Source organism: Lynx canadensis, chromosome E3, assembly GCF_007474595.2.
Source record: "Lynx canadensis isolate LIC74 chromosome E3, mLynCan4.pri.v2, whole genome shotgun sequence".
Classification (NCBI taxonomy): Eukaryota; Metazoa; Chordata; class Mammalia; order Carnivora; family Felidae; genus Lynx; species Lynx canadensis.
Window position 1 is genome coordinate 10,748,743 of NC_044318.1, and position 24,175 is coordinate 10,772,917.

General features: G+C 44.1%; 1 protein-coding gene across 3 annotated transcripts in view; it reads right to left on the reverse strand.

Moving 5' to 3' along the window:
• Positions 1–2,886: 2,886 nt before the first annotated feature.
• CPPED1 (calcineurin like phosphoesterase domain containing 1) overlaps positions 2,887–24,175 on the reverse strand; it is a 111,112-nt gene continuing 89,823 nt past the window's right edge. For all 3 annotated transcript variants that reach the window (XM_030300979.1, XM_030300982.1, XM_030300980.1), the window contains one exon: positions 2,887–4,754. In XM_030300979.1, the coding sequence (XP_030156839.1) occupies positions 4,525–4,754 (230 nt within the window). In that variant the 3' untranslated portion in view covers positions 2,887–4,524. The remainder of the gene's footprint in view (positions 4,755–24,175) is intronic.

Genomic DNA, 24,175 nt, shown 5'->3' on the forward strand with positions numbered 1-24,175 from the left:
AACTTCCTCTTGGATAGAAAAAGTGACTCTGGAGGTAGAGACCCACCCCACCAGCCCTTTCTGTCTTGGACTTAATGATGCTTAGAGTTGGGCAGCCATGTTGTCAGTAGGAATCACGGAGCCATCGACACAGAGCTGACAGGCTTCGCTGCTCAGACATCCCAGAGCCACCATCGGACTAAGGACTGATGTTGTGGGAGAAAAACCACCCCCTTACTTATCAAGCCCTGATACTGTTACCATCGGCTGGAAGCGTCCCAACCGATGGAGTGTATAGGGAGTATACTGAGGTATAGGGAGGTTAGCGAGTCTTGAGAGAGAAACCATGTGAGCATGGTTCACAATCTGAGAGCCTGGGTTCAAACCTGGGTCTGTCTTCAGAGGCACAGGAGCTCTGGAAACAGGTACCTCACATGACAAAATGCCTCCTTGGCTGCAAATGACGCTCCTTCTGAAAACACTGCCTTCCCCCAAGCTGGATAAATCTCTCTTCTTTTTAAATTATTTTAAAACAATTTTATTGAGATACATTTTACTAAGCTGCACACATTTATTTCTTTTTTTAAGTTTATTTATTTATTTTAAGAGAGAGACAGAGAGCATGAGCAGGAGAGGGGCAGAGAGAGAGGGAGAGAGAAAATCCCAAGCAGGCTCCGCACCGTCAGCACAGAGCCCGACGCAGCGTTCAAAATCAGGAACCATGAGATCATGACCTGAGCCTAAGATGGATGCTTAATCCACTGAGCCACTCAGGAGCCCAAAAAATTACTTTTTAAAGAGAAGTATCAGAACACAATAATGAAAGGTAACTTGTGATTATTCGTGTTCAATCCACTTTATTTACATAGGCTTTGTTTTTGTTTTTTAATCTACATGGGTCCTTTGTTTTTGTTTTTTTGTTTTTGTTTTTTTAATCTACATGGGTCCTTTAGGATTGATCTAAAGGAAACATCCTCAGGGCACCTGGGTGGCTCAGTCGATTAAGCATCTGACTTTGGCTCAGGTCATGATCTCAGGGTTCATGAGTTCGAGCCCTGTGTCAGGCTCTGTGCTGACAGCTCAGAGCCTGGAGCCTGCTTCATTTGGATTCTGTGTCTCCCTCTGTCTGTGCCCCTCCCCCACTTGTGCTCTGTCTCTGTCTCTGTCTCTCTCTCTCTCTCTCTCAAAAATAAATAAACATTTAAAAAAAATTTTAAAGGAATCACCCAAACTGTATATATGTGTATACGTGTACGTGGTCACTAATGGTAAAGAAATAATGGAAATAAAAAATCCATGGAAGGAAAAAGAGAATTTAGTCAGTAAAACCTTTCCTAGAAAGATGTTAGAAGTCATTATTATTCCAAGAAAAGAATCATATATATATATCCCTAAGAGCTCTCCAATGACAGAAGACAGTATTTTATGAAGTTATAAAAAAAAAATCAATATTACCTGTCAAGTACTATCTCTTGCATGTGTAACCCAAACTACTAAGGTTATGTGCAAGCTTTTAATAGAACTTGCCTTGATGATTTATTCCAAAATCTTCCTTTTCCCCCCAGCTCAATACAATGTCGCTACTTAATTTCACGACTGTGCAAAGCTGTTTTAGACACTACTTGGGGAATAAGTATTAAGAGTTCAAGTAAATGCAAATGATGTTTTTGCTACCTTTCCTCAACAGATTTCGATGAGAATATAGACTATACTATTAAACTGTATTATGTGTAATACAGTTTCCACAGTTATATGTAACTTGGTGTCTTTTGTACTACATAAGGGAAATGGTCCTAGCGTTATTATTCAGGCTTAAAACTAGGGTTTGCCCTGTAACTCTCTATCAGGGCCTGGCAACCAGGTAATGCTGAAAATCACAAGACAGTATGAAACGTTCTGTTTGCTCGCTTCCATAAGGTTTACTATAGACCTTTCCCCCCTGTTCTCCAACCTGAGGGCAAACAGGACGGAGTTCTAGACATCCACTTACTTATTGTAAAAAGGTGAACACAGTTAGGTATCTCCCCAACCCGTCCGCAAGCCTGCTGGAGTCTTGAGAACCCCATGTTAGGTCTCCTTAAATAACCTTCTCCTTTTAGCAGCCCTTATTTCTACCACCAAAGAAAACGACGCATTGGAAGGGGAGCGTTGGGTGGCATTGCTTGCCTTAAGAGAGCCATGGCTTTCCTACTCCTGGGGGCAGGAACCACGAGCAAGCAGTGAGCGTCATCCCACGGAGTACTTTACTGTTGTGGGCAGAGCTGTGTCCTGTGGCCTCCCAGACAGGAGTTTTCCAGTATCCTCGGGGAAAATTCTCTGCCTGGGACAACCTGGACAGGCTTTGCCACCCTGGATCTGGTACGGTCAGAGAAGGGGTGTCCGGGCTTTACAAACCCTGGGATCAAGCCCCATGGCTTCCTGCTAACACCGGGTCATTGTCCAGCAAAGGTGGTCAGAGGTGCTAAATGTTGTCGTGTTGCCACAGGCTGAGCTGCTGCAAACCTCTCACTGTGAGAAATGTTTTCTAAGAGAGATGATAGTGTTAATAAGGAGCACAGGCTGGGCCGTCAGACTGTCTGCATCTCAACCCTTCCTTCCCCACGGGTGAGCTGTATGACTGTGGCCAAGTGAGCCCCACCTCTCTCAGTTAAAGCACTGAAAATGTACTTAGCACATAATAAACATTCAAAATCATAGCACTTAGGATCATGGAGTATTTTATTGTTTTCCAGAGTATAAGGCACTTATTTTGTAATGTGTTTTTTTCTTTTAAAGAAAAAGCAATCATAAATGAGTACATTGGTAATTATCTATTATCAGAATGATACACACTCATCTACAAAATCATTTCCTAACTTCTTCTGAACCAACTACCATTAGGGAATATTGGTGGTTACTTAAAAAACGGTTAGAATTTCATAGGATTCCCTATTCTTAGCATATCTTTGCTGTATCTTGAATCAATTTTTTTACATATTAGGTTTCTGGGGAAGGAGACTCAGACGTTTCATTTCCATTGCGTTTAATTTAATCCATATCCTCCCCCAAATAAAATGAAACAAAAAGTTACACCTTTTACTGAACTGCTGTTCCTGACCTCCTCAATCCACACCTGTTGTAAAGAAAAATGGAACACAAATCAAGACTGCAGCAAAGTCCTAAAATAAGGGCATTCTAATTTTGAAAAATTCTGATTTTCTTGTGTCACACAGCGAAGAGCTATGGTGCATCACGGATCTGTAGTATAATTAACTTCTCATCTTTTTTCCTTATGAATTTACATATCCAATTATCTTCCTATTTAATGTCTCACGGTTTTGCCACATTGACTAAAACTCTGTAACACGAAAGTCTTGTGGTTTAAGGGACTTTGCAGCCCATCTGTATGCGTATGCCAGCACACTACTGCACGGCGTTGTGAAATATTCCCCGCAGGACAGACAGACAGCCTGGGGCTGGACAGACAGCCCAGGCTCCCCGTCCGCCAGGGCGACGGACGAGATCGCGCCATGGTCAGTGGCGGTGGCAAAGCAGCAGCAAAGGAGATCACGTAAAAATGACACTGATTTCAAACCGCCCGTGCTCCTTCGTCAAGGGATACGGTGCATTTCCTCAAAGCCAGGGCTGATTTAGATGATGTGGCCAAAAGCTCCATTCCTGCCCCACCAGAGTCTCTGCTTTGCTCCCTTGGAGAACTCCGCAGCAACTCCCACTTGTTCTGTCCAAACGGACACAGCGAAGAGTCTCATAAGCGGAGGGCCACTCCCATTCCACAAGGATGCCAATCCGCAGGGTCGCCACGCTGTCAGACGTGAATGTGAACGAAGCCAGGGTGTGGGGCTTCAGTTCCAGTCTCTGTGATGAGGTTTCTACAGATGGCCCGTTCATGTGCCAAGCAGGATTTTCTTGTCACCCAGAAGGCACGTTCAACTTTGACTTGTACCGACCACGTTGTCAACAATGCCGGGAGTCTCAAAATTTAGTAGCAGATGTGGTCTACCCAGCTCCTTGTAAAAGCAAGCCTGCGTAGCCCTAATGGGTTACAGTCATGTGCTTTGTTAGGAAGGAAAGGAGATGACCCGTGTTTTGCCTAGCACTTTGGGAGTCGTGACCACAATTTAGTACGATCGGATGCGGTCTGATCACAGAATTTTCAAAGACCACACTTGGCTATCAAGGTGGGATGGAGGTCAACAGGTAGACATTTATCACATGCTAATTCACAAGCACTAATTCACAAGCAGAGCTGAGGGACACAGCACTCGGAGAATTTATTCAAGCATCCAAGCAGAGAGACGCTAGAATCATTTATTCTTTTATTTTCCAGTTCCCCCAACTCCTCTCTTTTTTAAAGGGAGGGAAGCTCTACTTTGAATACAATTTAGGATAGGAGGAGAGGACCCAGCTCTCTGATTTATGCAAAAGGACAAAAATCCACACATCGGCTTGGAGTACTTTTATGTTTCAACAAAGGACGGTGCGTACCTGCTGCTTCTGGTAAAGTAAAAAACCAGGGGAAGTGAAACACGAGATCGCCAGCCACCATCACTTTTCCTTCATCAGGCCCATGAGGTCGTCTTCTATCCCCTTCTCACTCAGCTCATCCAAGCTGTAGTAGCGGTGAACGATTTTCTCGGCAGTGACCACGACGACTCGGAGCCCGTGGGTGTCCTGGCCCAGCTGGCATCCGATGGCAGATGACACCACCATGTCCAGGTTCTGGTAGGTGCCCCCGGCATTCCTGTGGTAGTGGCCTGAGAACACAGCTGTGACACCTGCGGGGGGAGGGAACAAGACATTAGGGGGCCAAGCATTTCCATGTAGGGAACTTGGGGGACTCCCCTGTTTTCTTCTAGGCACAACACGGTATGTTATTAAATTAAGTGCGTAATATTGACTCAGTGCCTAAGAAATGAGAAGGCAGCCTCGTGACATCCACAATCCTTTCAGGGAATAATTCATCGATGTAACATATTAACACGTTTGTTATAACCGGCACAAGAAAGTGCCAGGGAACAAAGGGAGAGGAGGAAGATAAAGTGATTGACTTCGGGAGAGATACAGGAAGCGGAAGGAAATATTCTGAGGTCTGTTATCCACAGCCACAGGAGACAAGTTAAATGTCTACAAAAAATCATGTTTATGGAGTTCTAATCAAGAGAGTAGAGCGTGCTCAGCATTTAATGTACCTTCTCCTCCCCACACTCAAGAGCCATGGTGGGTAAGATAGAAAAAAAGAAAGACCAAAGGACAGAAGTCGCCTCAGCACCGAAATCAAGAGCTCTGTGGATGAGAAACAAGACAGAAACGCAGAGTAATGAGTGGGGTTACAGTATTGCTGGGAATGAAGCTCCTGTAGGGTAACAGAGACTGAAAGCAGTTTCTGTGAGATGAGCAAATAAAGCCTGGCCCCTGTTTGGAGGAGGGGTGGCCTGGAGACCTCTGTCTATGGAAGGAGGATGCAGAAAACCGTCGCTGTCTGGGGCCCGGGCAGTGGTGTGCAGGTGTCTTTAACAAGTACTCCAGAAAATAAGAGAACCGATCTGTAATGCTCACTCATTTCTGTGGGTGAACACTCTCATCATGGCTGCTATCAAATCACCCACGTGATGTCAATGACCCAGACATGGGAAAACATGCGGTGAGCACATCACTCTATGGCACCTCTTGCCACACAGATACAAAAGCCGTGAGCAACCTGGCAGCATTGTAATAGCAACAGGTAGCAAGGTAATTAGAAAAGAGTCAGTTTTGAGTATTTACTACCTTTGCTTTTCAATAGAATTTATTCACTGGTGAGTTCGGAGAATTTAATTTTTAGTAATTGTTGTTTGAAAATGAGCTCACAGCATTCCTTAAAATTTAATCACTGGTTTTCGTGAGCTGGATAGGAGCTGTCTCGAGCACACCACTGGCCTGGGGCTTGTAGCGATCTACGGGTCTAGGAAGGAAGGACAGACATAGGCTCAAGTCTAGGAAATGAGACATGTTTTCTCAGTGTTACCGTGGGCAAGGGCCTTCCAGCTCTACTGTAAGACCTGGTTCCAAATGGAGCTGGAGTGGAGAAGCCCAAACCACCAGGCAGGAGGAAGCTATTCAAGAGAGAAAGTGAAGGAAAAACCAAACGAAAAAAAAATTACGTCTTACTCGAATTGAATCTGGAAAAAAATCCCACCACCTGTGAAGAAATCTCATGCTAAGTAAGACAGTCTACAGACTCCTCAATCAGGAATATGAATTCACTCCAGATGAAATGAATGACATAAAACTGCCTGACAAATACTTAAAATGAGTATGTTTAAGGCATCAAAAGGTCCTCGATAAAGGACTAATATCTATGAAAAACAACATGTTAGGAAAGAAAACAGGCATGAAAGAAATGAGAATAATTGGTAACAAAAACTCAGAGATAAAAGACAAGCCATTAAAATATAAAACAAAGACAACTCTCAATAAATGGGATAAATTCTGGACGGGACACTGTTTAGAGAGGAAATCAGTGAATTAAAAGGCAGAATGCAGGCAGTGAACCAAAGACAACACAGAGACCCAGACACAAGCAATAAGAACACGCAGTTCAAAGAACCCACAGAATGGATTAAGAGGTATCAATGGATGCTTAAGAGGAGCTGGAACAGGAGAAAGGAGGAAATGATAGTAAGAGTAACTTACAAAGGAATGACAGACAGCAGACACCCTTAGCAATAACAGAATCAAAGAGTGATACCTTCCAATGCTGAGGGCAAGCAACTATGAACCTCAAATTTTATATCCAGCTAAACCATCATTCAGATTGAAGGGCAAAATAAATACATGCTGAGACATATAAAGAGTTTACCACTTCCAAACCTTCACTGAAAGAATTATTAGGAGATCTGTTTCAGCAAGGAAGGGATGAAATTAAAAAATAGTTATGAGCAAACACTAATAAATAGATTTTGGTAAATTTAATTAACTACTGATTTCCCTTGAAAAAACTATTTTTTAATGTGAAAGTGAAACTAAAACTCAAGAATGTCAGGATGGGAAGTTCAATGGATAATTAAAGTGCATGAAAGTTACTGTCATGTTTGGAAGGAATGCAAAAATAATAAGTAACTTTGTATTTGCTAGGAAAAATGCGTAATTAACATGCTTCTTAAAAATGGGCACAAGCAACCAAACTAAAAATAAACAAAGTGTACCTATCAAAACTTTAAGGTTTTGTGCTTCAAAGAACATTATCAACAACATGAAAAGATAACCCATGGAATGAGAGAAAATATTTGCAAATCATATAACTGATAAAGATCTAATATCCAGAAAATATGAAGAGAAGAATATGAAAACTATGAAAAGATGTTCAATGTCACTGATCATTAGAGAAATGCAAATCAAAACCATAATGAGGGGCGCCTGGGTGACTCAGTTGGTTAAGGGTCTGACTTTAGCTCAGGTCATGATCTCACAGTTCGTGAGACTGAGTCCTGCATCGAGCTCTGCATGGACAGTGCAGAGCCTGCTTGGGGTTCTCTGTCAGCCCCTCTCTCTGCCCCTCCTCCACTCACATGTGTTCCTTCTGTCTCAAAAATAAATAAACTAGGGGCGCCTGGGTGGCGCAGTCGGTTAAGCGTCCGACTTCAGCCAGGTCACGATCTCGCGGTCCGTGAGTTCGAGCCCCGCGTCAGGCTCTGGGCTGATGGCTCAGAGCCTGGAGCCTGTTTCCGATTCTGTGTCTCCCTCTCTCTCTGCCCCTCCCCCGTTCATGCTCTGTCTCTCTCTGTCCCAAAAATAAATAAACGTTGAAAAAAAAAATTTAAAAAAATAAATAAACTAAAAAAAAAAAAAAAACCATAATGAGATACCCCTTCACATCTACTAGGATGGCTATAAACAAACATGGAAAATAACAAGTGTTCACAGGGATTTGGAGACATTAGATCCCTCATATAGTGCTAGTGGAAATGTAAAATGGTACAGCCATTCTAGAAAATACTTTGGCAGCTCCTTATAATGTTAAACATAGAGCTATCATGTGGACCAGCAATTCCACTCCTAGGTATGTACTCAAGAGAAATGAAAACACACAGCCACGTACAAACTTGTGTGTGAATGTTCACAACATTACTCACAGTAGCCTAAAAAGGAGCCTACATGTCCATTAATCGATGAGTGGATAAACAAAATGTGGCACATCCATACAATGGAAGATTATTCAGCTGTAAAAAGGAATGAAGTAAAAGAAGATTCTTGTATGACAGGGGCTGGGGGAAGAGGGAAAGAGGAAGGGAGAATGACCACTAACAGGCACAGCATTTCTTTGTGGAATGGTAAAAACTGTCTAAAAATGGTCTGGAATCAGACAGTGGTGATGGCTGCACTATTAAAACCAATGAATTTAGGAGTGTCTGGGTGTCTCAGTCAGTTAAGTGTCTGACTCCGACTCAGGTCATGATCTCACAGTTCTTGAGTTGCAAGCCCCGTGTCAGGCTCTGTACTGAAGCCCAGAGCCTGGAGCCTGATTCAGATTCTGTGTCTCCCTTTCTCTCTGCACCCTCCCCATGCCCCTTCCCCCTGCCCTCGTTCATGCTCTCTCTCTCTTGCAAAAATAAACGAATATTAAAAAACACACTGAATTTGTACTTTAAAAGGGGAAATTTTATGGTATGTGCATTATATAAATACCTCAATAAAAAATGCAAAAAATAAAATGTGTAGGATGAGGAGGAAGCTAGAATGAACCATGGCGTAGTGGACTGGAGGTGGAGACATCAACAGGAATTCATGTTTACCTTAATATCAGATGCTAAAAACAGACGAGGACACCCAGAAACGTTTATAGAGGTGTACAGACACAGGTTAGTAAACAGGATACGTCCTTCCCAGCCTAGAAACAAGGGTGCACACTAGCAATGAGCACACCTAGTGTCCAGATCTTGGTTTCTAACACCATTCTCCAGTAAAAGGAGATGCAGATCCTTGGAGAAGTGACTGCCGTAGGGCTGGGGCAGGAAATACACAAAATGAGCCTGGAGCAGCTTGTCGAGCCAGAAAGTAAGAAGTGCTGAAGTTCTCAAAAGCTCACAATAATGGGGCGGGGGAGGGGGTGTCAGAAGGGACAGAGGGGTCAACTGAAAGAGCTCCCCATAGCCAAAGCTTAACAATTTGAGCAACAGCTAGTGCTGAATTATAACCCAAAGTGTAAGAAATAGAAATCCATGAGTCTGTGTTAATATAAATAAACATGTAAATGTGGGGAAAAGGGACGAATCTCCCATAGAGAATAACAAATAATTTACTTAGATATTCTGCCATCAAGCAGGCGGAGCATAACTCCCCACCCGTAGGTGCAGACTGTGCATAGGGACTTCGGTCCAAGAGGAACTTTATGGTGGAGACACTGACCGAACATCAGCAGGGATGACAGAGTCCGGTTGACTGCCCGCACCCCACAATGTACCTTGACGATGGTGATGAGAACGGCACTTTACATCCGTGTGATCTTCCTCCCCCAAACCCAGGGCTTCAGCATGAGAAAACCATCAGACCCATCCCAAGAGAGGGACATTCTATAAGATACCTGACCAGTACTTTTCAAAACTGTCAAGGTCGTCAAAAACAGTCACAGCCAAGAGGAGACTAAGGAGGTGTGATACCTAAGCGAGGTATGCTATGCTAGATGGGATCCTGGAGCAGAAAATGGGCATTCGGTAAAAAGTAAGGGAACCTGATTATGGACTTCATTAATAAAAGTGTTATCGATATCAGCTCATTAATTGTACCAAATGTGCTACTGGTATAAGATATAAATAATGGGGGAATCGAGGCATAGGGCATGTGGGAAGTCTCTGTATTATCTTTGTAATTTTTATGCAGATTTGAAGGTGTTCTAAAATTTTAAAGTTATTTAAGAGGAGCCTGGGTGGCTCAGTTGGTTGAAAGTCTGACTCTTGATTTCAGCTCGGGTCATGATCCCAGGGTTGTGGGATCGAGCCATGCATGGAGCCTGCTTAAGATCTCTCTCTCTCTCTCTCTCTCTCTCTCTCTCTCTCTCTCTCCCCCAATCTCTCTCTCTGCCCCTCTCCCCCACTTGCATGCTCTCTATAAAATTTAAATAAATTTAAATTCATTAAAAAAAATACGGATAATTTCCAGAAGAAAAAAAATGGAATATGTGGCTTTCAATCAGCAAAGAGGTGGGGGAAAAAAATCACAATAACTACAACAAACAAAAAAAAAAACAAACACGAAATTTTAAAATGTTACAGACACCAAATGCTGCCTCTGGTGCAGAGACACTGGATCACTCCCACAGCGCTGGTGGGAATGTAAAGTGACACAGCAACTCTGGGAAACACTCTGGCAGTTTCTTACAAAACTAAATGTGCATTTACTGTTATGACCCAGCAACAGAACTCTTTGGGATATTTATCCCAGAGAAGTGAAAACTTAGGTTCAAATATCTGTACACAGATGTGTTCTACAGCTTTATTTGTAATAGCCAGAAACGGGGAACCACCTAAATGTCCTTCAGTGGGTATACGGTTAAACTGTGGCACAACCACACCACGGAATACCACTCGGCAAAAAAAAAAAAAAAAAAAAAAAAAGGAATGATTGACTGATACACACGACAGCTACAACAGATAGCGAGGCAATTATGCTGACTTTGAAAAGCCAAAATCAAAAGCTTCCATCCTGTGTGATTCCACTGACACAGCATTCTTGAAATGATGGAGGTGTAGACACGGCTGCTAGGAGTGAGGCACAGGGGTTGTAGGGGTTGGGAGTGGGTATGGCTATAAAAGGGATCCTTGTGGTGATGGAACCGTTCGCACTTAACAAGGATTCCGAAAGGGCTGAGGGAAACATGTTCAAAAATGTTGACAGCAGCTCCTCCTGGTTAAGAGGATTCTGGGAGAGTCTGCACAGAGCCCTGTGACAAGAGCCGCCGTGTGCTCACAGTAGGAACGGAGACCCACCTGTGGGCAGGTGCGGCCGTCTGCCCACTGAGGTCCACGCCTCGGGATGGGAAGGAAGGGGACCCAGGTTCTTCTGTTTAGAACAGCCGAGGGTGGCGAGGATCAGTGAGTTCCATTTACTGTTAACAGGATGCAAACAGATACAACCCATCTCAGAGAGGAGCTATCTTCTCACGTTCCCTGATGTGTTCCCCTTGACCCAACACCAGCAATTCCATTGAAATGCCCGGAGAAGAGTCCACAGATGCAGATGTGTTGCGTCTGGAGGCATAAATACATAGTGCAGTGTTTGTGATGCTCATTTACAGGAGACGTGATGGATGACAGGTGTATTTTACACAAGAGGTAGATTTACATGTGCTGGCATTGACAGTCACCAAATATGTTAAGTAGGAACAGCAAGATGTTAAAAAAAAGCATTGTGTGATCCTGGTTTTGTCGAAGAGAGCGCATGCGTAGGAGGGTTTGTGTGCACGGGTCTGTATCCCCCAACCCAATGGGGCTATGTTCCCACTGCTCCCACGGGTGATTTCATGGAGACGGTGTGTGTGTGGGAGTGCTGGGATTAGTGAGGGGGCATCACCTTCTACTCTTTATTTCTGTGGTACAACTTTACCAGTGATCATGAACACACACGTCCAGGCGACCTGAACAGCGTGGTGGTGGCGTGCCAGGTGCTCCGGGGGGAAGGGTGACAGTAGGGAAGGGTGGAGGGGCCACCACGCCAGGGCCTGAGCTTGTGGGTCAGAAGCTGCGGGTGAGGCCCTGGGTTGGGTGCCCAAAGGGTCCTTGCCACAAACGGAAGATTCGACAGTCCTGGCCACACAGACTGGAGGACCGTGGACAAGGACCGTAGACGAGAACCTCTTCCTCGCCTTCCTGGCCTTTCAAAGCTGCGGGGCCTGGGCCATTGGACCCACCTCAGGGAGTTCCTAATGGCCAGACAGAAACCACTCAGTGTCATTCTTATTTGGTTGTGTACTAGATTGTGTGCATGGAATTTGGCTCTTTCTGCCTAATTCCTAGCTGCAAACTGTAATATTCTGGAAGGCATGTTTGGCAATTTTGAGAGTGGCTCGCATTAGCCGTAATTAGCTGTAAAGACTCACCGATGATCAAGTTTCATGCCATATTTATCGGCGCCCACAGAGACAAGAGCATTAATGGGGACTGTTCGAGTGACCAGAGGGACTTTCAGAGCGGATCTCTGAGGACAGCTGGGCTGGGTTGGGGGGGGGGGTGCTGCAGTGAGTGTGCTATCCATCGTCCTGCTGCAAGCCCCTTAAGGCTCACCACTTATTGCTAATGTCCCAAGTCACAGCCAATGTGACTGAATGATGATTCTGGCATTAGCAAGGATGCCTAAGAGAGCTAGCGATAACGATGGGGGAGTCTGTCGGTGAGCAGGGCCATCGTGTTCAGGATGTTCTCCCCTCTGGCAAGAGATCGTCTCCACCCCCACCACTGCCGTTAGAAACTTCACATCTTGGAGGCCTGAATAAGAAGCAATGAGAAATGGCCACGGAATAAGGGCACAAAGGGACGGTCAGGCAGAAGGCTAAAGTCTGCGTCAAAAAGGAGGAGGGTAGGCCTAACTGTCCTTCCTGCTGGGTTCTGGTGCGGAGTTTAAGGCTCTGGGACATTCCTGGCTGGCCCAAAGGCGCGTGAGAGACCCTCTTCTTGGGCTGGAACCAGAACCAGAAGCCGACAGACGGAGCTTCTATTTCCCACCTCCTGGCAAGTCCAGCAGTTTTGAGCCCAGATCATGTTCTCCCAGTCCTGCCTCAAGTCAGGGCAGTATTGAGGCAGGATGAGAGTGGCTTAGAAGCAAGGACAGCCACAGGACGCGAGGGCCCTTCCATCCATCATCTCGCTGAATCGTCCCAACGGAGGCTCGAATCACCATTTTTCAGAGGAAAAACCCGAGGCCAGGACGAGGAACAAAGAGGCAAAGTTACACAGCTGGGAAACGGATGTCGGAGCCTAAGTTCTGAAATGACCTTGCGGACTCTGTTTCTGTTCTTTTTATTTGTTTTGAGTGAGAGAGAGAGTGAGCATGGGAGGGGCAGAGACAGAGGAAGAGAGAGAGAATCCCAAGCAGGCTCCGCGCTGTCAGCGGGGCTCAAACTCACAAACCCGTGAGATCACGACCTGAGCTGAGATCGAGTCAGAAGCCTGGTTCTGTTCTTTGGGGACCTCGGGCAGGGTGTTACTGACCTTTGAGAGCCTCCATTCCCTGGCTTGTGAGACGAATAATGAAGATGACTCATGGGTGGCAGGGAGGTTTAAAGGAGAGCATGGAAACGGGTACCACAGTAGATACTCCTGAACCCTCGGGGCTCCGTCTTGGGCGGGGTTGGCGGCTGGCAGAGGACAGACACACCACGTGCTGGCTCTGCCACGTGGTCTCCTGTCCGAGTTACAATCCCCTCTCATGCCGACAGGCCATGAGGACTCATCTTTGCTTTTCTATTAGCCTTTGATGGGGAAACATTGATTCACAACTCAACGGAGGTAGGGGATGCATTAATAAACCACAGTTTCCTTGACGGGGGATTGATTCTAGTGGTGTTTTCAGGAGTTGGGCAGAGTTTCCATCCCGGCTATTCATTAGTCATCTGTGGCCGACATGCTTCTACAGTTCCTTAATTGACTGTTACGTATGGATTGTTTTTGAATTATGAACTGCTGTAAGGGAATGACAAGCATCTTCTTAAATTACCACCAGAGGAATTCCCAAGCAAAAGGCAGCCCCTGTGCATCAGGGGAGGACCACTTCTGTGGCATTCGCTTCATGCTTATTTCTCCATGGTATCAAGTCACAGAGATGCTATGAAAGCTATTTTTAAGCTGTCTTGATTCAAATTCATTTCAAATCAATTGGGAAGGGAATGCAATCTCCATGTAATTTAATATTCGAATACTGGAAGTGTGCCTCAAATCGGTCAGGAAATCAGGAGGCTCCCCAGTACAATTCTAGTATTAAGAACCAGCTTCCTGAAGGCCTTAGTGTTACTTAAGCCTGGAAAGAGTAAACAGATTTAAATTGGACAGCTTTTGCTTTTATCCTGAGTAGATATACATTTATGAAAATGTTATGCATCCTTCACATCGCCGGCTGGAATAGTGAAAATTGTGTTGTAAATCATTAGTCACAATTCCCATTTTTCCTGCCTCAGTGGTAAGAAAAAAATGTGCTGGAAGGAAGGAAGGAAAGAAAAGAAAAGAAAGAATGAAGGAAAGAAGGAAGAAAAGAAAGGAAAGAAAGAAAAGGAAAAGAAAGGAAAAGAAAAAGAAAAGGAAGGAAGAGAAAGAAAGAGAAAGAAAAGGACAGAGAAAGAAAAGAGTAAGAAACAGAAGAAAAGAACTAAAGAAAGAAATAACGACAGAGACAGAAAGTAAGAGGAAGAAAAGACTACGAAAGCAAGAAAAAAGAGAAAGGACAGATAAAAGAAAAGGATGAAGAAAAAAAACGAAAGAAAGAAAGAAAGAAGAAAAAAGAAAGAAAGAAAGAAAGAAAGAAGAAAGAATCAGTAGAACATATAGAAACAGAGCAAATATCCCTGCTACAGGGAAAGGCTTTCCTCAGCAGGTAGCTGGGAGGCAGGCCTTGAGACGGTGATCCCTGCCAGCAACCGGCGGCCTGGGGTGGCCCGCGTGGCAAAGGGGCAGAAATATGTTTCTTCAGCAGGGCTGGGAGGTGCAGCCACGAATCTGAAATCAGGGTACGGTCCACTACTGGGTCAGGGTTTTGAGTTGCCAATTTGGGAATTCTAGGTTCCTCTAGAATCACTTTCCTTACATTTCACTGGCACGCATCTCCCCAAATGCCTGAGAGCCCGTGGCCCAGGCCGGCAAGGGAATGTGCAGGAGGGGAAAGACCAGCTCCACAATCTCTGGGTGAAGCTGGAGGCTGTTTCTTCCGCCAGCTCGGGGCAATAAACACTTGTGGAGCTCCCCCTTGGTGGGAGGGTAGTGGGGGAGGGTAGTGGGGCACCCAGAATGACCATTCCTAGCAACTGAACGCTCAAGGCCTACAGCTGGATAGCAATATAAACAGCTATCCATAATAAAAAGGCAGCAAGTGATAATGCACGGTTTGCAGTGTTTTATTTACTGAACGCCCACCCTGAGCCGAGAACTATGCTTATTATGTATCGTTTCAGTTAAGCTTCACAAGGACCCCCATGAAGACATTTGCCCCCTTTTGCAGGTGAGAAGAATGACACACAGAGAGGTTAAGGGACTTGCCTGGGGTCACAGAGAGAGGATTTGTGTGACCCCACACAAGGGTCAGGCTGACTCAGAAGATGTTCTGTCCATCACCTTCGAGGTACAAAGTGCCAAGGATCATGACACGGTAGACCCAGTGAGAGGGCTTCCTGGAGGAGGTGGCTTTGACCTAAACACACCCTCCACTTCTGCCGGTTCTTTGTTCACATCTGTCCTGGGACTTGAGGTAGGATAATCATTATGGTGGTAATGATAGTGATAATAAGTGGTGTTTATGGAGCGCTCCTATCAGACACACTCCTGAAGAGCACTTTATGTGTTCTCAGAAGGCATAATCCCCACAATTTCCCTACAAAGACGGCATGGCTATTATCCCAGTTTGGCAGATGAGAGGACAGATGTAGACACATTTCACAGTTTGCCTAACTCAGCATGTCCCCGGCAGGGCTGGGGTCAGAACCCAGGAGTCTGATCCAAGTGGATGGAAACTAAAAGCCTGTGAGAGACGGGGCACATGAGGGAAGGACAGGAGTTGGGGTGCTGGGAAAGCAGGGGCAGGATTCCCTCGCTATGCCTTTGAACGCTCTCCAGTTGTGCGATATAGAAGAAATTCTTTTTATTTCAAGCTTCTTTATTTTGAAAGAGAGAGAAAAGGTGGGGGAGGGGCAGATAGAGGGAGAGAGAGAATCCCAAGCAGGCTCCATGCTGTCAGCACAGAGCCCGACTCGGGGCTTGATCTCATTAAGTGCGAGATCATGACCTGAGCCGAAATCAAGAGTTGGATGCTTAACTGACTGAGCCATGCAGGCGCCCCCGTGGGGGAAATTCTCACGAACGTCCTCCAGGGGAGTGCATGGTGGCACCAGGACTCCAGGTCAGATTCCAGCTCAGCTGGAGGCCAGGGGGCTGCACTGAGGGCTGGCCGAAATGGAGACAGGGGAGGTGCAGGCTCACATCTGCATCCAACTCCTCCACGTGGGGAGCATCAAAGCACCCTGTCACTCCCAGTTTCGGCCTTGTGTGAATTCAAACCTTCCCATCCCCAAACTCCCATTAACCGAAGCGGGATCTTAAAGACATTTCCATGGAACGTCCTCTGGGGATCGCTTGTACTTAAGTGACCTGGGGTCCGCCAACATTTTCTGTAAAGGGTCACAGAGTATTTTAGGGCCATGTGGTCTCTGTGTAACCACTACTCAGCTCTGCCCTTACTTCATCGCAGGGAAGCAGCCGCCATTCATAGTTACGTAAACGCATGGGCATGGCTGTGATCCAATAAAGCTTTATTAACAAAAACGAGAGGAGGGTCGATTGGAGAAAAAAGCTTACCATCTTGAAAAACAAATACAAGGATTCTAGGGAAGATGGCGGCATAGGAGGACGCTGGGCTCACCGCGCGTCCTGCTGATCACTTAGATTCCACCTACACCTGCCTAAATAACCCAGAAAACCGCCAGAAGACTAGCAGAACGGAGTCTCTGGAGCCAAGTGTAGACAAGAGGCCCACGGAGGAGGGTAGGAAGGGCGGCGAGGCGGTGCGCGCTCCACGGACTGGCGGGAGGGAGCCAGGGCGGAGGGGCGGCCCTCCGGCCAAGCAGAGCCCCGAGTCTGGCTTGCAAAAGCGGAGGGGCTGGATGGAGTGTGTTCCGACAGCAAGCGGGACTTAGCATCTGGGAGGTCATAAGTTAACAGCTCTGCTCGGAAAGCGGGAAGGCTAGAGGACAACGGGAGGGAGAGGTGCTGAGCCCCTGGACGACAGAGCTCAGTTTGGCGGGGAACAAAGGCGCTCACCAGCGCCATCTCCCTCGCCCATCCCCCAGCCAAAATCCCAAAGGGAACCAGTTCCTGCCAGGGAACTTGCTCCCTCCTCACAAACACCAAACGCTGTGCTTCTGCGGAGCCACCCCTCCGGCAGCGGGTCTGATCCCTCCCGCTGCCACAGGGCCCCTCCTGAAGTGGATCACCTAAGGAGAAGCCAGCTAAGCCTGCCCCTCCTGCCCCCGTGCACCTTGCCTACCCACCCCAGCTAATACGCCAGATCCCCAGCACCACAAGCCTGGCAGTGTGCAAGTAGCCCGGACGGGCCACGCCACCCCGCAGTGAATCCCACCCCTAGGAGAGGGGAAGAGAAGGCACACACCAGTCTGACTGTGGCCCCAGCGGTGGGCTGGGGGCAGACATCAGGTCTGACTGCGGCCCCGCCCACCAACTCCAGTTATACACCACAGCACAGAGGAAGTGCCCTGCAGGTCCGCACCACTCCAGGGACTATCCAAAATGACCAAACGGAAGAATTCCCCTCAGAAGAATCTTCAGGAAATAACAACAGCCAATGAACTGATAAAAAAGGATTTAAATAATATAACAGAAAGTGAATTTAGAATAATAGTCATAAAACTAATTGCTGGGCTTGAAAACAGTATAGAGGACAGCAGAGAATCTCTTGCTACAGAGATCAAGGGACTAAGGAATAGTCAGGAGGAGCTGAAAAACGCTATAAACGAGATGCAAAATAAAATGGAAATGACCACGGCTTGGATTGAAGAGGTGGAGGAGAGAACAGGTGAACTAGAAGATAAAATTATGGAAAAAGAGGAAGCTGAGAAAAAGAGAGATAAAAAAAAATCCAGGAGTATGAGGGGGAAAATTAGAGAACTAAGTGATGCACTAAAAAGAAATAATACATGCATAATTGGTATTCCAGAGGAGGAAGAGAGAGGGAAAGGTGCTGAAGGTATACCTGAAGAAATAATAGCTGAGAACTTCCCTGAACTGGGGAAGGAAAAAGGCACTGAAATCCAAGAGGCACAGAGAACTCCCTTCAGACGTAACTTGAATCGATCTTCTGCACAACATATCATAGTGAAACTGGCAAAATACAAGGATAAAGAGAAAATTCTGAAAGCAGCGAGGGATAAACGTGCCCTAACATACAAAGGGAGACCTATAAGACTCGTGACTGATCTCTCTTCTGAAACTTGGCAGGCCAGAAAGGATTGGCAGGAGATCTTCAATGCGATGAACAGAAAAAATATGCAGCCGAGAATCCTTTATCCAGCAAGTCTGTCATTTAGAATAGAAGGAGAGATAAAGGTCTTCCCAAACAAACAAAAACTGAAGGAATTTGTCACCACTAAACCAGCCCTACAAGAGATGCTAAGGGGGATCCTGTGAGACAAAGTACCAGAGACATCGCTACAAGCATAAAACATACAGACATCACAATGACTCTAAACCCGTATCTTTCTATAATAACACTGAACGCAAATGGACTAAATGCGCCAACCAAAAGACATAGGGTATCAGAATGGATAAAAAAACAAGACCCATCTATTTGCTGTCTACAAGAGACTCATTTTAGACCTGAGCACACCTTCAGATTGAGAGTGAGGGGATGGAGAACTATTTATCATGCTACTGGAAGCCAAAAGAAAGCTGGAGTAGCCATACTTATATCAGACAAACTAGACTTTAAATTAAAAGCTGTAACAAGAGATGAAGAAGGACATTATATAATAATTACAGGGTCTATCCATCAGGAAGAGCTAACAATTATAAATGTCTATGCACCGAATATGGGAGCCCCCAAATATATAAAACAATTACTCATAAACATAAGCAACCTTATTGATAAGAATGTGGTAATTGCAGGGGACTTTAACACTCCACTTACAGAAATGGAGAGATCATCTAGACACACGGTCAATAAAGAAACAAGGGCCCTGAATGAGACATTGGATCAGATGGACTTGACAGATATATTTAGAACTCTGCATCCCAAAGCAACAGAATATATTTTCTTCTCGGGTGCACATGGAACCTTCTCCAAGATAGATCACATACTGGGTCACAAAACAGTCCTTCATAAGTATACAAGAATTGAAATTATACCATGCATACTTTCAGACCACAATGCTATGAAGCTTGAAATCAACCACAGGAAAAAGTCTGGAAAACCTCCAAAAGCATGGAGGTTAAAGAACACCCTACTAAAGAATGAGTGGGTCAACCAGGCAATTAGAGAAGAAGTTAAAAAATATATGGAAACAAACGAAAATGAAAATACAACAATCCAAACGCTTTGGGATGCAGCGAAGGGAGTCCTGAGAGGAAAATACATTGCAATCCAGGCCTATCTCAAGAAACAAGAAAAATCCCAAATACAAAATCTAACAGCACACCTAAAGGAAATAGAAGCAGAACACCAAAGGCAGCCTAAACCCAGCAGAAGAAGAGAAATAATAAAGATCAGAGCAGAAATAAACAATGTAGAATCTAAAAAACTGTAGAGCAGATCAATGAAACCAAGAGTTGGTTTTTTAAAAAAAAAAAAAAAAAACAAAAAAACAAAAAAACAAAAAACAAACCACAATTGATAAACCTCTAGCCAGGCTTCTCAAAAATAAAAGGGAGATGACCCAAATAGATAAAATCAGGAATGAAAATGGAATTAGTACAACCAATCCCTCAGAGATACAAGCAATTATCAGGGAATACTATGAAAAATTATATGCCAACAAACTGGACAACCTGGAAGAAATGGACAAATTCCTAAACACCCACACTCTTCCAAAACTCAATCAGGAGGAAATAGAAAGCTTGAACAGACCCATAACCAGCAAAGAAATTGAATCAGTTATCAAAAATCTCCCAACAAGTAAGAGTCCAGGACCAGATGGCTTCCCAGGGGAGTTCTACCAGACGTTTAAAGCAGAGATAATACCTATCCTTCTCAAGCTATTCTAAGAAATAGAAAGGGAAGGAAAACTTCCAGACTCATTCTATGAAGCCAGTATTACTTTGATTCCTAAACCAGACAGAGACCCAGTAAAAAAAGAGAACTACAGGCCAATATCCTTGATGAATATGGATGCAAAAATTCTCAATAAGATACTAGCAAATCGAATTCAACAGCATATAAAAAGAATTATTCACCATGATCAAGTGGGATTCATTCCTGGGATGCAGGGCTGGTTCAACATTCGCAAATCAATCAACGTGATACATCACATTAATAAAAGAAAAGATAACAACCATATGATCCTGTCAATCGATGCAGAAAAGGCATTTGACAAAATTCAGCAAGCTTTCTTAATAAAAACCCTTGAGAAAGTCGGGATAGAAGGAACATACTTAAACATCATAAAAGCCATTTATGAAAAGCCCACAGCTAACATCATCCTCAATGGCGAAAAACTGAGAGCTTTTTCCCTGAGATCAGGAACACGACAGGGATGCCCACTCTCACCACTGTTGTTTAACATAGTGTTGGAAGTTCTAGCATCAGCAATCAGACAACAAAAGGAAATCAAAGGCATCAAAATTGGCAAAGATGAAGTCAAGCTTTCCCTTTTTGCAGATGACATGATATTATACATGGAAAATCTGATAGACTCCACCAAAAGTCTGCTAGAACTGATACATGAATTCAGCAAAGTTGCAGGATACAAAATCAATGTACAGAAATCAGTTGCATTCTTATACACTAATAATGAAGCAACAGAAAGACAAAGAAACTGATCCCATTCACAATTGCACCAAGAAGCATAAAATACCTAGGAATAAATCTAACCAAAGATGTAAAAGATCTGTATGCTGAAAACTATAGAAACCTTATGAAGGTAATTGAAGAAGATATAAAGAAATGGAAAGACATTCCCTGCTCATGGATTGGAAGAATAAATATTGTCAAAATGTCAATACTACCCAAAGCTATCTACATATTCAATGCAATCCCAATCAAAATTGCACCAGCATTCTTCTCAAAACTAGAACAAGCAATCCTAAAATTCATATGGAACCACAAAAGGCCCCGAATAGCCAAAGTAATTTTGAAGAAGACCAAAGCAGGAGGCATCACAATCCCAGACTTTAGCCTCTACTACAAAGCTGTAATCATCAAGACAGCATGGTATTGGCACAAAAACAGACATATAGACCAATGGAATAAAATAGAAACCCCAGAACTAGACCCACAAACGTATGGCCAACTAATCTCTGACAAAGCAGGACAGAACATCCAATGGAAAAAAGACAGTCTCTTTAACAAATGGTGCTGGGAGAAGTGGACAGCAACATGCAGAAGGTTGAAACTAGACCACTTTCTCACACCATTCACAAAAATAAACTCAAAATGGATAAAGGACCTGAATGTGAGACAGGAAACCATCAAAACCCTAGAGGAGAAAGCAGGAAAAGACCTCTCTGACCTCAGCCGTAGCAATCTCTTACTTGACACATCCCCAAAGGCAAGGGAATTAAAAGCAAAAATGAATTACTGGGACCTTATGAAGATAAAAAGCTTCTGCACAGCAAAGGAAACAACCAACAAAACTAAAAGGCAACCAATGGAATGGGAAAAGATATTTGCAAATGACATATCGGACAAAGGGCTAGTACCAAAATCTATAAAGAGCTCACCAAACTCCACACCCAAAAAACAAATAACCCAGTGAAGAAATGGGCAGAAAACATGAATAGACACTTCTCTAAAGAAGACATCCCGATGGCCAACAGGCACATGAAAAGATGCTCAACGTCGCTCCTTATCAGGGAAATACAAATCAAAACCACACTCAAATATCACCTCACGCCAGTCAGAGTGGTCAAAATGAACAAATCAGGAGACTATAGATGCTGGAGAGGATGTGGAGAAACGGGAACCCTCTTGCACTGTTGGTGGGAATGCAAACTGGTGCAACCACTCTGGAAAACAGTGTGGAGGTTCCTCAGAAAATTAAAAATAGACCTACCCTATGACCCAGCAATAGCACTGCTAGGAATTTACCCAAGGGATACAGGACTACTGATGCATAGGGGCACTTGTACTCCAAAGTTTATAGCAGCACTCTCAACAATAGCCAAATGATGGAAAGAGCCTAAATGTCCATCAATCGATGAATGGATAAAGAAATTGTGGTTTATATACACAACGGAGTACTATGTGGCAATGAGAAAGAATGAAATATGGCCCTTTGTAGCAACGTGGATGGAACTGGAGAGTGTGATGCTAAGTGAAATAAGCCATACAGAGAAAGACAGATACCATATGTTTTCACTCTTATGTGGATCCTGAGAAAGTTAACAGAAACCCATGGGGGAGGGGAAGGAAAAAAAAAAAGAGGTCAGAGTGGGAGAGAGCCAAAGCATAAGAGACTCTTAAAAACTGAGAACAAACTGAGGGTTGATGGGGGGTGGGAGGGAGGGGAAGGTGGGTGATGGGTATTGAGGAGGGCACCTTTTGGGATGAGCACTGGGTGTTGTATAGAAACCAATTTGACAATAAATTTCATATATTGAAAAAAATAGAAAAAAAAAAAGAAAAAGAAATACTTTTGGGTGATCATCCATGGTTTCTCAAATTCTCCAAAAATTATAAGTTTCTTTCTGTACTTCTCACAAATCAAGAAAACAGTAATCTGTAGTTTTTAAAACTAAGAACGCCATTCTGGCCAGGGGAGACGATGTATTTGCCCAGCAGAGAACACTGCTTTAACGAACATACAAGTTATTTTATTAGTAATTACTCAATTATTCAATAAACAAGAGCATTTGTCCTAATGGTCAGAAAGAGACTTCTATATTTACTTGAAACTAACAGTGTCTGCATCCTTCCGTCTAAAACAGTAACTCAGACCTGAAACATTAAAAAGACTGTGTGTTGACAAGTTTTGCTTGAACTTAAATAGCTAATGGGCTGATACAGTAAGTGCGTGTACCAGTAAGAGAAATTACAAAATTTAACCAGCATATAGCTGACACTCAAAAAATATAAGTATATGCTGCTGAATTAACTTTCCAGGTGTCCTTTATACAGACAGTGTGGGGTGGAAATAGCTCTAAAGTGGCCCTGCTTAAAGGAAGCATAATGTGAGCCTCTTGTGTAATTTTAAATTTTCTAGTAGCTGCATTTTAAAAAGTAAACAGTGACAGGTGAAATTAATTTTAGTTACGTATTTAACCCAATATTTAAAATGTTATTCAAGTGGTGCCTTGGGTGGCTCAGTCGGTTGAGCGGCCAACTTCGGCTCAGGTCATGATCTCACGGTCCGTGAGTTCGAGCCCCGCATCGGGCTCTGTGCTGACAGCTCAGAGCCTCGAGCCTGTTTCGGATTCTGTGTCTCCCTCTCTGACCCTCCCCCGTTCATGCTCTGTCTCTCTCTGTCTCAAAAATAAATAAATGTTAAAAAAAATTTTAATAAAATAAAAAAATAAAATGTTATTCAACATAGAATCGATATATAAAATGTTACCAATTTTACATTACTTTCATACCAAGTCTCGAAAATCCAGAGTGTGTTTTACGCTTAGAGCCCACCTCAATCTGGACCAGCCACGTGCGGGTATGACACTGAACAGAACAGTTCTGGAGGGGGACAGAGATGGAAATCCAATCCCAGTGTTGGCGCTTTTTAACTGAATGGCTTTAGTTTCATCATCTGAAAGATGGAGATAATAAGAGCTACCCTGCAAAGCTGCTGCTGTGAGAAACAGCTATTTTGTGCCTTGCACACAGTAGGCTCCTGACAATTGAATGCCATTATTATATCAATTACTTAAATGACTGAATAGTTCAGTAATAGAAGCACTGAATTATTAATATCATACAAGGCCTTTTTGCAGAGCAAAAATAACCACACCACATACACAAACAGACAAAAAATTTTAAAAAGTAGCTCTAGGATCAATAGTTCTCAAATTTTACAAGGAAGGTGAACTACTGGGTCCAAGCATAGCTCGACTTTTTTGGTTCAGCTTCAAATATAATTGAAGAACCATAAACTTCACATATTCGATCAATTTGAACACACGTAAACACCTGGAAACCATCACCAAGATCAAGATCACGAACACACCCATCATTCCCAAAAGTTTCCTCGTGCTCCTCTGGAATCACTCCCTCCCAACGTCCTGCCCCAGGCCATGTGTGACCTGCTGTTTCTATAGATTAATATGGATTTTATATAATGGAATCACATAGTATGCACACATTTTTGGTCTGG